This window comes from Anas platyrhynchos, chromosome 2, assembly GCF_047663525.1.
Source record: "Anas platyrhynchos isolate ZD024472 breed Pekin duck chromosome 2, IASCAAS_PekinDuck_T2T, whole genome shotgun sequence".
NCBI classification, from domain to species: domain Eukaryota; kingdom Metazoa; phylum Chordata; class Aves; order Anseriformes; family Anatidae; genus Anas; species Anas platyrhynchos.
Window position 1 is genome coordinate 117,549,903 of NC_092588.1, and position 16,785 is coordinate 117,566,687.

A 16,785-nucleotide genomic window follows, 5' to 3' on the forward strand; every position below is an offset into this window, starting at 1 on the left:
ATGCTAGCTTTCTTACCTACTTACGTGGGCCAACTCACATGCTACTGAAATTCTCCTTATTAAGATTCCATGTTCTTTCTGTAACATTTTTCAATAAAATGCATGGAAGGAGCACATGGAAAAAACAAGAAGTGATACAGAAGTCGTGCATACAAACATCATCTTGTCTGTGTAGTGCTTGTGCAGATACTAGCACACACACAAAAAAAGACATAAATCAACTATTCCTGTGAGATTATCAGAATATCTGGTGGGACATCAGTTGTGCCATTTTTAGCAGGAAAACAAAAAAACACCACCACTAAAAAAAAAAAAAAAAAGGACTCTAGGAGCCTGGACAATCACACACACACACAAGTGAATCTGCATGTCTGAGTTGTTTCCAAAGGCAACCAGGAAGCATATATGAAATAAGCCAGGCCAGGTAAGAAACTATCAGTCAGCAGCTCCATAGCATTAATTTTTCTCAATATATTGAACTGTTAATAAGCACTTTTGCTAACGATGGGCAACTTAAATGAACATCACTAGAGGTAAGACAGTGGCAGCTGTCTAAACTTTTGACTTTGAGTACATATGTGAGGAAAATCCTGAAGAAGCAAGGAGAGAACACAAATATGTAAGGAAATCTGGATCTCGTGTAGGCTGGAACGTCTCTGTCCCAGCAGGAGGGCAGCTGTCCCCAGGCCCACAAGACCTCAGCTCCCAGCCACCATCGCTACCTCCACACACGTAAGACTGCTGTTCCTCTCCCTCTGCTGAATCCTCTCCTGACTGCTCTGCACTAGGCTGAATGCTATCCAAGAGAACAAAATGAGAGATCTGAACACGTTTAATGATGTTTTTCCCTGCATTGGGTTAGAGCAAGTATTAGCCTCGACAGAACAAGTTTTCTAACAGTGATGGGACTTGGAGCATTGATCCACCGAAGTTTAACCTTCTTCCAGAGGCAGCACTATGAAACAAAATCAGCCAAAAGGGTGTCCAAATGCTATAAAAATGAGGGAGGTGGCTGTATTTAAGCATCAATAAAATGAGTATACTTTACTCAAGTATCCACAAGATACTTCAGCTAGCCAACATGGGTGGGGGTTCAGCTCTGCTTTGTTTTTCAAAGAAGATTCCTGGATTTCTATGAGGAAAAATTATATTGTGTTAAAACTGAGAAAGAGCTGCTCTTTCTGAGCAAGATCTCTCTCCAGGAAAACATCACAGAATACACCACCATTTCAGCATACTTTCTCTCACTGCTGGAGAAGGCCAGCCCATGGCAAAAGCTGGCCAATGCCTCTTTCACCTTCATTCAAAAGCATTCGTGACTGGGCTGAGATTTTTGACATCTGTTGAATGCAGATTACCGTGCCCCACACAGGGGCAGTTTCACTGTTTAGGAATGCAGAACAGAAAATACAGGATGCCAACTGTGGTTCGTGACTGTACGGCACGCGAAAGCTTTAGGTAATTTCTTCATACAAACTTTTTTCTTAGATTTCATGAGATTACTACCATTTACCACTAATTAAAATGGTTCTTGAAACAAAACTGCTCTTGATACATTTCCAGAATAGAGGATAAACTCTTCTTCTACTTCTTTCATCAAAGCTCTTCTGAGCCCCCACTGTTAGTTCAGACACTGGCAGGTAGCACTGTCTTTCAATCCTGTTATGCAACTTGGCTTCCAGCATCTGCAAGAGCTAACTTGTTTCTACAGATAGATTTGCTTTCCCAGGCTCCTGACTTCTCAGCAATGCGAGGTACTTTGTGTGGAGTCGTCTCAACTTCCTTCGAATCCAGGCTTTTCTAAATACTTTTCGATTTTTTCAGAGATAGGAAAAGTCAGTTGTATATTTATCTTGAATTACCAAACACGCTAAAAAGGACCTATCTGGGATCCCAGGCACCACGGCTAAATATTAAAAATACAGTCATCCTTATGCAAACAAAAGCATGCACGCCAGCCTCCTCAAAAATCACAAATGGCTCCAGCCGCAGAGCTCCCAGAAAACAAACCTTAGTGGTTAGCACAGCCCTTCCCACTCCAAAAGCATCAGACATAGCAGCCCCAGAAGCAGTGGGCATTCCAAAACACAAGATTTAAGTCACCTTCTGGTTTTGATATTTCCACACATGCAAGCGCTGAAATTGTTCACTGTTCCGAATCACGATAGCTATGTGCTAAAAATACTAGATATAGATTTATCTTTAAATCTTAACCTTTAAATCTCTAATTTTAAATCCACAACTTCATAGATTTATGTAGTTAGAGGTTTAGTCCTCCCCAGAAACAGCGATTTGAGATCAACCAGCAGCACAAAACGTATCTCCTGTCTTTGGTTTCCCTTTTGCAGCTTGACTAACACATCAAATTGCCTGTATTTTAGCAAGGAGGCACAGTATATATGAGGGGAAAAAATAGCACAGTCCTTAGTAGGTGTTCACTTTCTTCAGCTTGCCATCTTTTATCCATTTGAAGCAGATATTTTTTATCGCTACATGTCAATAAAAACTAAGAGCCAATAAAACAGCATAGCTTGCATTGTGGGGCACTATTAAACAGAGATACATGGATCATATTGAGTTACTTTAAGGCATTGCGAGTGTAATTCAGTAGAAGGCAAGAGACCCTCCTTTACCACGAAGGGTTTTCTATTTGTATGTTTTAAGAAAAAAAAATAGTATGATATTGCTGAAAAATCAAAGGTTTAAATCATCAGTATTCCTTTAGATGGAAATGTTCAAGTGTTGGGATCATTTCTTAACTTGATTTGCCTCTGTTTTCGTAATTACCTGTTTGTTTTTGCTGTCTGAGATTCTAGGCTGCAATCATTTCCGCAGAGACAAACTCAGGCAATATTAAGGGCTTTTAGTGATTTTAAGGCAAGGCATTTTCAAAGTACAAAGCAACAGCTATTTTTGCCAGCCAACACTGTCTAAAGCCCAAAGACACACAGTTATGCCTTCAGAAAGGCAACAGCTGGAGCACACGATAATCGTTTACCATAACCCCTGCAGCCCCTTTACTTGGTGACAAGGGGTGTTCCCAGAAATGGAGTATTTCACCTCGCTGAATGATTGCTACGAGATGCAAAGCCCAGCTCCTGCAACCTCTCTGAGCAACACACTAGTGACCTTCAGACAACCTGCAGCAGATATTCTTTCAAGCAATTCCACTTATACACTTAAAATAAAGGGACAGAAGAGGCCAAACTAAGGCAGATAAAAACAAATTTTCCATATGCTTAATCAGCCTTCCAAGAGACCCATCAAAATCCTTTGAGAATGACTACTGCAAGGGAAAGGAACCAAACAGACACAACTCCAAGGCAAAGAAAGCACAAATCTTTCACAGTGCCGTCAGCACAAAGGCATTCCCAACCTCTCCACCTCTCCAGCACTCTGGATCTTATAACCCTCTCCCAAGGGAGGGGGAGAGAGGGAATCAGAGCAGAACCCCTCACATGAGAGTACAGACACCATAGGATGAATGAGGCACTGGAACCAAGTACTAAATAATGAAATAAGCAATCCAAAAACCGAAGAAAACCCGGAGCAAAATGAACTGTTGGAAATTTCATCACACAGATCAGATAAACCTGTAATAGCATAGGTGCTCTTACCTTTGCCATCTGCGCCTGCACGCCATTTGCTTTGAGAGATGCTACTGCTTTCTGTGCTGCTGCCGGACTGTCAAAATCTACAAAACCGTAACCTAAAAAAACAAAAACAAACAATAAATAGATATTTTCATTATAATTTGTTATCATCATAGGTCAAGATTTCTTTTCTTAAAGGACGCCTTTTCCATTCTCATTGCCTTCTGGCAGCACTACTGCCACCAGCTGTCACACCTCTGTTTCTCTTGCCTTTCCTCCTGAACATGATGTGGTCTAAAGAAATGCAAGCACCTGAGGCTTCAGCCTGCAGGAAAGTGTGGAGCAGAGGGGACAAATGGCAGCCCTTTGCCTGTCCCTGCAGACAAGAGGTCCCCCCCTAGCAGAGCCCTGGTGCTGTGGACCCCTGCCCCATCTCTTCCACAGGAGGAAGCACAGACCCTGCTGCCTGCCTGGGTGAGCAGCCACTGCCCTCCCCACACAGAAGGATGTCTCCATGTGTGATATTGTCAGTATCCATTCTGCAGTACATGCCCATGTAGAAGCAGTCTCTCCAGAAGACCTATCCTAGCGGACAGCTGACATACAAAGCTACAGCTTATGGCTTAACGGTTAGGATTGTGAGGAAACAACTCCCTTTTCCTGTTCCTTGAATACACGTGAGAATGAAGCTTCATACAAGCTCGTGGGTCATGCAAGGTTCATACAAGGTCGCGGGTCTCTGCCGCAGGCTGGGGCCAGGGAGCCTGCAGCAGACTTCCAGCACATGGAAACAGTTACGGAAGAAATTACAACCTGTGCTATACAAGCAACCACCAGGTAGCTCCATAAGATGCTAGGATAACCAAGCTACAGCCTGCTTAAACCCCATCCCTTTTGTCCTGCCACCCTGGCTGCTGGAACGAGGGCCAGGTCCCTACCAGGAGCTGCTGCAGGGCATCATCTGAACATCAGCTCAGTGGTGGTGCACCTTACAGATGGGCAAGGAACAATCCTCTCCTTTTATAAGTGGCTTTCCAAGTGCCAACACTTGCAATAGTTGATTAATCAGATAGTCCCTTCCCATCTTCTTCCCTCACTGCCTCCCTCTTCATTTTTTCCCCTCAGCAAGCAAGACTCGATGCTGAAACAGGACTAGTGCTGTTAAGCCCCTGCTGGGTATCAACAGCTGTGGAAGTATTTTTATTTATCTAGAGATACAAAGGAGGGCAGGGAGGACACAAAAATGGACTTGACACAACTTCTGAGCACTTAGCTATCTCTGATCTTCAACAGCACTTAAGTCTTACTCATAAAGATTTCAACAGAGTTAGGACGATTTAAAAATCTCACCAAGCAGCTATTCAGGTAGCTGCATAGATTTCACAATCCACCCAGGGAATCCTTTGAAAATCCCAGCCTACATCTTCCTAAGCGATTACAGCACAGGTAGGCACGTGCTGCTCGGACAAGCCGTGGCCAGGGGCCACCTCTCTCTGGCGTCTCCCCTGGAAGCCATACGGATAGAGCTGAACTGCCTGAAAGCTTTAATAATATTGGCACAAGCATATTTATAGCATTGCAGCTCCTTTGCAGACATCTCCATTTACTAGGTCAATACACATAATACAGGAGGCAACCACAGATATGCTTTCCTGCCGTATCCACTTTTATTTCTCTTGCCAGCCTTTCTTCTTCCTCGTGTGAGGCCTTCTTGCTCTGTGAACCGCGTGTATGTATGGGAATCCGTGCCTCTGATCACCTTGCCCCAAGATATAAACAACTCTATTATTTCAGTATGTATATATTGCTCTATGCTGAAAGAATATTGTGCACACAGATTTTTTTCTTGGCTTAAAACTTATTTGTAAAGTTTTAAGAAAATGAAAACTATATATATATAAAAACACCAAGATTGCTAAAGAAAATGCTGACTTAATGATTACAAAAAGCGCTATTTTGATAAAAAAATCAAGATCTGAACCTTTCTGCTCTGTCCTTAGTTGTTTTTTTGGTAGGATATTATTACAAATTGAAGGAAAGCCTGAACAACTGTACATTAGGACAGCATCTATATAAACACTGCCATGAAAACAGTGCACTGGAGTTTGGCCACTGGGGGGAAGGTTGTTTTACCTATTCAGTTTCTCCCTTTAATGCTTTTCTGCTGAGCGTACCATCTTGAAACCAGCTGGTTCTCCATGGCAGGTTGCTTTGCTCTGTTCTCCAAGCTGCAGAGCAGCAGCGAAGCTGATGCTGTTTTGAACCAAAAAAACCTGCTCCATGAGAACAAGAGCCCTGCCTGGATTCCTGCAGTGCCTTTGCCCTTTGGGAGAGCAGCAGATCAGATGCAACTTCAATTTTGCTAAAGGAGAAATCCTGACAAGAAGCCAGAGCTGCCAAATGGGAAACCTGCAATGCGCTGGGAAGTCATGGGGTGGCTTGGATCAAACACAGTGCAAATTATTTCTCAGGGCAGCAAAGTGCTCTTTTCAGGACATGAAATTTCTTTTTATTTCTTACCATGCTCATGCCAGAGAACTAGGAGGTGACAGCACAAAAATAAGTTTTAACACTGACCTTAAAAAACAGATAATAGAGTTGGAATTTGATATTTATCATCAGCGCACAGTGCAGTATTCATGTATGCAGTAATAGAAGGGAAGTGATTTTTAATATAACTTCCTAGACAGCACAGTAAGTATCCCCACGTAAGTTAGCACTGCTTGTAAATATAAACTGGAATGCGCAGGAATATTCTGGTGTTATACTGTAGGGATCAGGTATATCTAACGTAGCAGATTACTGAAGATGAACATCGGTCCATAATATTTAAAGCTATGGATGTTTCTTAAACGTGTATTCAGTGGGTGCAAATGGCTATAAGCATATCATAGATGCAACAAGAGTCTCAAGACAAAAACAATGAAAAAAATCGCACCTTCAGCGGTCCATTATGCATTCTAGCGTTAATACTACTTGCATCACTGCAAAGCTGCTCATTTTCCTTCCCACAAGCTAGTTCTCATTCCAAGTATCTTTCTGGCCCTCCCTGCTCCCGACACATCTCTCCACCACACACAGAACATCAGGACAAAATCACTCCATGGCTGCAAACCGGTCCAAAGCACATCAATCTGCTGTGAGGGAAGCCAAGTTCCCAGGCTGTTTGAGCGTTCAAGTATCCTTACAAGAACTCTGCAATGCTATAGACCAGAAAAACAGGCACGCTGGGCTTTTGGACAGTTTACGTTCTTCCCTGTAGATGTTTATAGCCTATGCTGATGACCTATGCTCACATATTTCATTTGTTTATAATCTCACTTTAAAAAAAAAAAAAATTTTTTTTTTCTTCTCAAGCACTAACAAAGTAGCACAGGATATTTATATATGTATTTAGATACACCTTTCAGTGTAGGTCACTGCAGCAGCTCAGGCTGGGTGCTGAGACACCCCCTCAAGCTCCTCCCATAGCACAAATGAGCTTTTCAAAGCTGTCGGAGCCGGGAGCCCTTCCCTCCTGGCCAGGCTGTGGCTGTGCTCCCCCTGGCCCCCACCACCAGAGCCAGGCTGTTGTGGCTGCCCCTGGCAGGTGCAAGCCCCGGGTTTGGCTGCTCAGGCTCAGTTCCCTGCTCAAACAGTTATTTCTCCGCTCCTCCAGGGAGAAGGCAGCAGGCTGGCTGGAAGCATCCTTCGGGACGGATTCAGACCAGGAGCTGCCAACTGGATGCTGCTGCTCCACAAAAACGTCTCCATTTCTTCTTCCTCTATTCAAAACAAGTGCAAGCCCCACCAGCCCCACCCTTTCCTATCCTCAAATTCCAGAGCTTGTTTTTATTCCTTATTATTTTGATCACTGTCTCATAAACATTCTGGTCTACGGACTATTATTTTCTTTTTCAGATTTTGTGCAGAACATCATGTAAAACCCATGCAGCTTCTAAACCGGGACCTCCAGACTGCTCACAAGAATCCATCCATCTCCACCACAGGAAACCAAAACCAAAACTATTTCCCCTCTTTTCATGAGGCATCCTGCCCTTTTCCTTTAAGAGCACAAAATGCAAATAGGGAGAGCTACATTATCCCCTGCTGCTGAGAGAGTCAGGAATTGAATTTTATCACCAAAACAAGCCCCTCAGCTCAGGGGTACTTACAGCTAGGGTGACTTCAGCTACAGGGATCTGGGATCCCAAGGTTTTTTTGGGGAATGACATGTATCACTAGTTGGTAAACGTGAATACGAGAAAGAAAAAAAATACCCATGCCAGAAAACAAGACAGGACTATCTAGATTAATTGTTCAACCTTTCCTCCAAGAAATAAAATGCCTGTAATTTTGTTTTGGCCTGACGCCATTAGAGCTAAATAATTAAATTTCAGGAATAAAGGCAGTGATTTTGTACCTGTGGGGGAAAGAAAACAGCTAAGCATCAGCAAGCGCAAGTTTATAGCTTGCTGCACTAAGTGCTACCCGAATACACAGGCAGACACTAAACATCTCCGTCTCCTATAACCTAAGCGGCTGGGGGCCTCCTGGTCTCCGTTTCACAGTTCCATAATTAAGCTTGGCAGCAGGTTCAAATGAATTAAAACTGAATGTCACTATTTCCTCAACAAATCCCTCATCCTTGTTTTTTCTTACTTGTCAGGAGAAGACCAGCAGAACAGCAATTAGTGGTAAGCAGTGCAGTGAAAAAGAACCAAGTATACACTAATTAGGTCACTCGCCAAACACATTCATTTCATTGGCAGATTTAATCAATGTTTTCCTGAAATGTCTTAAATCTCCTATGCTAATTTAAAGTTTTGTTATTGTTGTTACTTTAAACACAGATGGGATGCCTGGAGATTTTCAATTGCTTTCCGCAAATCCATTTCAAAATAACAACCCCTCATATACTATATCATCAAAATTTAGGCACAGGTTTTAGGAAATGGCCTCTAATTTTATGCCAACATTTTTGTGCCTGCAAATACCTATGGGTGCAATTTTGCGGATTTAAGTAATTGCAGGTGTGTCTAGCTCTTCGACTTCAAATACTGAATTGCCCTGACTGATCAAGTACTTAAGGGTAATGCCAAATAATGTGAGGGACTGCCCACCACTCATCATTCCCACAATTATGGCAAAGTACTGAAGGGAGAGCCCCACGTGTGCAAGTGATATGAGAAAAAAAGAAAGGAACAAATGCCCGTAGAAGCGTGCTTTCCCAGAACCTAGGTGCAGAGAGCCTTGGCACCCAGCTGAGCTGGAGATCTTCAACCTCTGTCTGAGGATGAAGAGGGAGAAGCTGTGATGTGCAACAGAGAATTCACCTGGGGGTGGTAAATTCTCAGCTTTGCCCTACCACAAGGGCAAACGTCATGTCTGACCTCTGGCCAAGTGCTGCTTTAAATCACTTGAAGTCAACTTGTAATCCACATTTTGCAACAACACACACACTAAGAAAAAAAAGATAGGACAGATGATGCACCCAGGCAGGAGATAGTTTATACATGTGGAGCTTCCCTGTTGCAGCCAACAAGTTCCCTTCATCAAAACTTTTAATGCTTTGTCTCCACTAGCTAAGATCTTTGTATAAACAGAAGACGCACCAAGCTTGAACACTGGGATTTTCTGACTGACAGCTGTCCCCCACAGCCTCCCCGTTGGCCAGTCTGACTTCTCTGCACCTCAGGTGGGAGGCTGAGGACAGCTACGAGAAAGGAAGGACTCCAGATCTGCTATTCTTCCACCTCGAACTGTTTGACTTTGCCACAGATTTATTTGTTTTGGCAACATGAGATCTGTGTAAGCTTTGCATAAAAATTAAAAAGTCTCCTTAATCATGTAAGCATAACTCTAAATTTGCTTGTGTGTAATTACAACAACTCCATTATACTTAAAATTGGTTTTCTAGGTCTGATACACCAGGCCAGCTGGAACTCTGCTCCTCATTGGGAGGCAACATCTTTTTATCATAGTGAAGTTTCTAGATCTTGGTTTGGGCAATCTAGAATTCATTGTCAGATCTGAAACCCAGAACAGAAAAGACTGACAATATCATTTGTGCTGGGTCTTCAAGAAGTGTAGACTATTTCAACAAAAAGGAGGCCACAGTGATTTTAAGAAATGCTTACTTTTTTTTTCCCCCCCATCAGTGTGTTTGTTAATGTTGCTCAGATTCTTGAAACAGAAAAGCACTTCCAAAAGGGGCTGTGACAAGGAGAGGACTACCAGCCTTGGAAAGAGGCAACAGTGAAAAACACTTGTTGAGCTAGGAAACCATGAAATAAAACACACTTATCATGAATGCTTTTTTTTTTTTTTTAATTAAAAAGTCCACAATTTAATTTTTAATTAAAAAAAAAAAAAAACCTTTATGATATCACACACACCTATATATATATGTGCCCTGGTGACTTCAAATAGATGGATAAAGTTTTTACACAAACACTAATAAATATACATGTATGTACAACTAAGCAAATACATAATAAGCAGTGAGCTGTTTCTCCTTCATGCTTAGATGAAATCACTTGGATTTCATGAAAACATAACTCAACTTCACTTGTAAAGCACTTAGTTAAGCGTCTCTCTTAAAAGGTAGTATTCATTTTGGCAGTCAGGTAGTCCACAAAAAAGCGATTATCCAGTAATTTACTATGCAATTTTCACTCTTTGTTTTATGCTCAGATAAAGAATCAAATTAAAGTCTTATAAGCCTCAGAAAATTAGAGTTAGCAAGCAAAGAGGTTGAATCGCCCTTGAACACAGAATTACTGAAAACAGATTTTTCGTTCACTTTTCAGATTGCGCTGAAACATTCTTATAGCTTCAAATGCTCAGAGTAATAGTAAAACAGTCTAAATTATTACTGTTTTTAAAGCTCCACTTTATAAAAATGTTAGAAGTCATGAATGTAAAAATGTAGAAAGTGGTGAATCATCACTTTTTAATTAAAAACAGCTAATACATAGTTAGAAAAATAATTGGAAATAGAGAGACTTAAATGCAAGAAAGGAAAGATAGTCCCTTCATTTCAGATCACTCCCCAGAGACACACCTACATCGTTAAGTATGCATATACAGCCGAATTTTTTGTTTGCTTTAGCTTGATATGGAAATACGGCACAAAACTGTCACTTTGATTATGTTCCTGCAGTGATTTCTTTTACCTCTTGCATTATTTGAATCCCCTTTATAACAACAGTATTGGAGAAAAACAGCCCTGTAGGTAACTAACAAACAATTTTTAGACATCTGTTTGCAAACGCATTCTTAATTTGAACATTCAATTACTTTGATTTCAACTGAGTTTATATGAATGCAGGTTATTATTAATTGCACAACTAATTAATGATATTTACATGCAAAAAAAAAACTAAGCATGGAACTTGTGATGATCCTTTTTTATACTTTGAAATATTACTAAATTGCAACCTTTCAATCTCAAGTAAGGAAATGTAACAGGACAAGGAATCCTCTAAAATTTCAACGAGGGGGAAAGAAGTACTTATTAAATAGACAAATATATACACGTCTATACGTGTATATGTGATATGTACATGTATTAATAAGCATTTTCTTATTTTTTTAATAAACATTTTCTTTAAGGACAGAAGCAGATCTCAAAACTGAGGAAAATTCTTTGTGAAACATGGTTTCACTAACAACAGAAAGCAGAAGAAGTAGGAGCAATACAAATTTCACAAATATGCCTATCAAGAAAATGGCATTGTGCTTGAAGACCTTCACTCAACATTTATGCTATATTAAAGGCAATTCAGAACAATAAAGACTGGCAAACTGAAGAAAACACAGGAAAGAGCATAAATACATCCAAAAGAAAAAAAGCCCAGATTTTGCAAATAGTTGAACTCTATTGGATTACCCCTAAAAATGCATCAAGTGTTTGATTAGAAGTGACCCTGAATGTTAATGCCCACAGGTAACCAAATTGAAGCACAACAGCAGCATAAACGGTGAGATGCAAGACTTCACAAGGACCTGTCAAAGAATGAAAATGAAGATGAAAATAAACTAAGAAAAGCTGAGAAAAGTTTCCTAGTATTCTGCTAACAGTGCAGACTTATATTAATTGTACAAAGCAAATGAGGGAAATCTCATTGCTCAAGTTTCTAAATACGGACTGAATGAAGAGAACATATTGTAAATCTTGCAGTAGCAGAAGGATAGGAGAGAAACACACTTTTCCATCTTTAGCTTCTGTAATTATTTTCACTGCGAGTCCCATTGATTCACTGTCAAAATCCACAACCAAGATTAACTCTGGTTCACATGGAAAATTGAGATGTGAGCTATTCCCATATTTAAAAATAAAGCGTGATTTCATATTACAGTTATTTAGCATTATAACATTGCTTGTTGGTGTATTAGTTCTGTAATCATTAAGACTGTTTTTACTGCATTTGTTTAGCATAAGACATTCATTATAGCTCTGTGGCTGAGCTAAGTTTCACATGTGAAGAAAGGAGAATGTTGTCCCAAAAAAACAAATACTCCAAGAGCGGTGCTTAGTTACCTGTTTACATGAAAAGGAGGGAAGGACAGAAGAGCTGTTGCCTCCCTTGACTGAAGAAATACTCAGTGACTCACAAGCGATAATATTTTGCAATAGCTACAAGGAAACAGCCAGAACTTGCAGCCTCAGATTAAGTCCTCCTACTCTCAGATCCAGAGATATGGTACCAATTAATAGCTTCACCCCAAAACTAGACGTGAGCCTCACACCTAAAAGTTTAAAATGGTTGACTTTTTCCAACAATTGCTTTTCATATTCACTTTCCTCTCTTAATTTACAGCTACGTCCAGATGCTGAAGTTCCAAAATACCACAAGAAAGACAATTTTCTTGGTATTTCCAGCCGGCAGGAAACACTGACACTCTCATGAGAAAGTCTGTTCTTATGAGGTTTCATGCTCAGTTATGCAGACTCCAGAGCTTTACTTAGCTTGGATAATGTTTGAGGAAGATATAAAATCAAACCTCTTGAGATTTGTCCATCACTTATTTTAGAGTTGAGCAACTTGAACGAGAAAACTGGTATACAGAAGCAGTTTAGAAACAAACCATTCAGCCATTAGCTCTGATGGCTTCCATCGCCTGTGTAGACGAGCTCTTCTCTCTTCTGACTGGACATGGAGCTAAGCAAGTTATTCACCAGCTGGTCAGCAAAAGAGCATATAACCTAAAAAGCTATGAGACCAACTACAAAAGACTAGTTAGAAACTGATGATAATACTATCACGATAAGCACCTTGTAGGCACAGCGTCTGGCACGTCACTCCCATGACATTTATGGACTGAAATGGGAAAAAACAGACTATCAATGGGAATTCTGCTTTCAGCAGGTATATGGAAGAAAGCAATGAACTACTGCAGTAAAAAAAAAATAAAAAATGAAGTCCTTGAGCAGTCAACTCTTCCAACGTTAGGTTTAAACAATGATAGTACTCCAGGAGGCAAAAGATGTTCTGTATCACCCAATGCTCTCTGTCAGAAATGAAATATTCCATTCTCTTCCTCCCAATGCTAGATTGCTCGGTAATCATAACATTAAGTAACTGCAAATACTCGCGAGTGGGAAGAAACAATCTGACAAGAGAAGATGCACTTGGTGATCACAGTGTGATTACTGTACTTTATTAAAAATAATTTTCGTTTCAGTATGTTTTGACAAGAAAATAGAAAGCATCTTGTGCAGGCTTCAGGAAATATTAAAATAACCCAAGGTGATGAACATGTTATTATCCAGCCTGTTCCAGAGGGATGATGCTCAAGTACTGAAATGGTTTTCATTTCAAATACACATTCATTTTCAAGACACCACACTTGAAAAATTGGATTGTATATTTGTCATACAGTAAGCAGTGATAAAGAGCACAGCAATTTATGTTCTTTATGCAAACCACTTGTAATTCAGAAAACAACTATAGTTTCTAAGAGGCAGCAAAGTGATAGCACTTTCCCAACAAGTGAAACGTTTCTTTCATGCCAGTTGGCCAATTCTGGCATGTCAACCTTTGCTATGATAAACATTTTGGATAACACGCAAAGAGCTCCTGTTCCATCTCATCAACACTCACAATGTCTTGGAGCTTTAGACAGAGATGAGCAATACATTGTGAATATTTCATGACACTGATACTAAGAAAAGAATTACGATCCTGCCATCACCATAATGCTAAAACACCAATGACCTTTTGAGCAAGAGGGCAGCGTGCTCTCAAGGAACAGTTTGCAGGGACAGGGCTTCTTTCACTCTTCCTCTCTTGCTTCCCAAGCAACCTGATTGCACTTTAGGGCAAGATCAGACCTTGAAGGAATTGACATTTTAGGGGAATTAAATAGCAGTGCACTCAGGAGTGCCCAACCTGGGTTGACTACTGTAGGATAACCTCCTTGTCTATCTGTTCTCCTCCCGAAGACCTATTGAGCTCTGTGGCTCTCTACTACTCTAGTATTTTCGTAATGAGAAGGTGAAGACTGCCAAACAGAGGGAAGCAGAAGGTGACCCCTCTTCTAACCCTCACCTTTATCCCTGTGTGAGCAAGGACAGGGCTTGCTGAAGTTACACCTGAAAAACAGAGGGGAAGCACAGCAGGTACAGGCAGAGCAGGATAAGCCACAGCACACAGGTCAGTGCAAAACCTGTTACAGACACTTTATAGGTTCGGTGCCCAGTGGTTTTGCCCTTACACAGTATTTCAAACAATCAACATTTAAGTAACCCTGGAGTATTACAGATATATTGCCCATCACTACTTATAGGGTGTTCCTTTTCTTTTTCAATAGATCCTTTTGTGGTTAAATACAGGTTTCCCCCTTCTGAGCCTCTCATCATATGTCTACCACATTTATCTGTAGCCTGAAGTTCAAAAATGCTATTATTACAGTACCCCAGAAATAGCTACTATTTTTCCAGTTTGAGGAAAGGGGAAGGGAGGGGAAAGAAGAGGAGGAGAAGGAGAAGAAATCACATCAGAAAATCTCTTTTCAAGATCTCCAATCCATTTTTCAGATTCAAGATAATTTTACAATCTACATAAGTGGAAGATGCAGATAAAGCGTTTGAAATGCTGGCTTTTCATCTAATCTGAATTTCTGAACCTGTAGCAGCTTTCCTATCATTACGAATCACATACCTCAACTATATGAAAAAGAATGAAACGAATAATGCAACGTTTTAATCTTCAGTAAAAACATTTCTTTCTTTCTTTCTGTGATTTAAGGTAGCTCTTCGGTGTTATTTTGACTTGCATTTAAAACCACCTTCTGGTGCAGCACACGAGACTCGCACACTGCAGAGGTGTGATGAAGGACACAGTGTGGAGACCATATTGAATCCGCCCGAATGACAGCCACGAGCCATCGAGAGGTCAAACCAGCAGAAGGACAACCTCCTCTGCCAAATGCCAACATGTAGGAAGCTTTCACACATGCTGAAGTTCACATCCGCAACAAGCCTTCAGACAGCTTGTCGAGAGAGGGAAGGCACAAATATGGGACTGGAAGAGGCATCCTGGGTCTTTCTGGAGGACACATGACTATAACCTTATGCTAGACGACCACCAGTGACTCACAACATTTCTCTAATATTACCCTTTGGCTGCTGGGAACGGGCATCGAAGTTGTGCCTATTTTTTGGCCTTGGCACTTACAGAGTCATCTAGTATGCCTGCTATCCTTTTTCTTTATTCCCTATAGGTAAACTTCCAACTTCCAGGGCAGAGTTTTTCCTATTACTGACTAAGCAGATGATTTTGCTATTAGATTTTTCAGTTTCTCACATTAGATGGTCTTCAAGGACCATCTATATAATTCTATTCTTCTATAGAATTATACATATTCTATATATAGTCTTCTACATATTCTATTCTTCTATTTAATTGCCCAATGCTTCCCAACTCTGGGCGATGAGCAAGTATTGAAGGAGTTTGGGTAGCAATATCATTATAAATGAGACGGGAAAACTGGCATTTGCCTCAGAAAGACCAAGGTAGCCAGGTGCTGCCAATGATGCTGACTGACACGTCCAAGTCTGCCTCTGATACACAGCAAATCTGCAAGAAACTACATCAGTAGTGACTATCCTCAGCAGCTCTTCCTAAAAGTTCAGGCATCTTTTGAATGTAAAAGCGTTTTGTTTATGGTCTTTGGAGAACCTTAAGGGTTTAACTAAAAAGCGAACTCATTGACATATATTGCCAGTGAAAGACCAACCATACAGCAGAGAACAATTTACACCCTGTGAAGTCAGTTTAGAGATAGGTATAACAATACTGAAACACAGAAGGTAAATAAACGTGTGGGGGTTATTTCGGGGTGTCTTCATCCTTTTTTAAAGTGAAAATGAGGATGATTCAGACATAATGATACTCTTATTTATGAGGTATACTTCATTTTAAAAGATCCAAGAATTTTTATAAATTCTATAAATTTTTACAGCAAATTCCGTAGGAGGATCTAAGTTTGCTTGCTGAGAATAGCTCTCTGTCAGCTTAGTACATCAAATAAACAGGAATGGAAGAGCAAGCAGGGAGGAGCTTTGCCAGGACACACAAACCAAGCAAACATATTTCGTCTAGAAAGCCAAAACGCCTATAAAAAGACATTTTAAAACCTCATACACCACATCAAAGAAATAAAAAACAGTAATACAAAATTATTTTTAATCCCCTAGAAACAGAGGTGACCTTCACACTTCTCTGAGCCATCAGTGCAGTAGCTGACCAAGAGCCTACAGGCAGTCATGTTCATCGTAACAGCAAGACAGCTAATAGTCAGAGAGGCTGCAGTGCTTCTCTTACACAGACGCCAAATACATGTTGGTGTTGTCAATGCAGAGATGTATAAATGTTTTGAGACTAAATGTCTGATTCCTGTCAACAGGCAGAGTTAACCAGATGAATATCCGGTATGCATGGCTGTGCTTTCTTACCGTATAAATGTTGTATTACAAAGACTGCAGGCTGCTTGTTTTATCACTGGCCCATTGCTCTCAAAGCCATTTTAAGTGAACAAAGAAAAAGTAAAACAACTTCCCATGCCCCGTCATGGTCTGGGAGCAGTGAGACGTGTGGGGAAGAAGGTGATGAAGCACCAGTTGGCTGAGGAATTTCAGGGGAAAAACAGCATTACTCAGGGCCCATGACCAAAGGGTCTTCACAAAAAGCAACTGATCTCATTT

General features: G+C 40.7%; 1 protein-coding gene across 17 annotated transcripts in view; it reads right to left on the minus strand.

Moving 5' to 3' along the window:
• Positions 1 to 16,785, minus strand: part of RBMS3 (RNA binding motif single stranded interacting protein 3) — a 695,185-nt gene that overhangs the window by 257,998 nt on the left and 420,402 nt on the right. For all 17 annotated transcript variants that reach the window (XM_038175453.2, XM_038175454.2, XM_038175452.2 and 14 more), the window contains one exon: positions 3,618 to 3,709. In XM_038175453.2, coding sequence (XP_038031381.1) covers positions 3,618 to 3,709 — 92 coding nt within the window. The remainder of the gene's footprint in view (positions 1 to 3,617; positions 3,710 to 16,785) is intronic.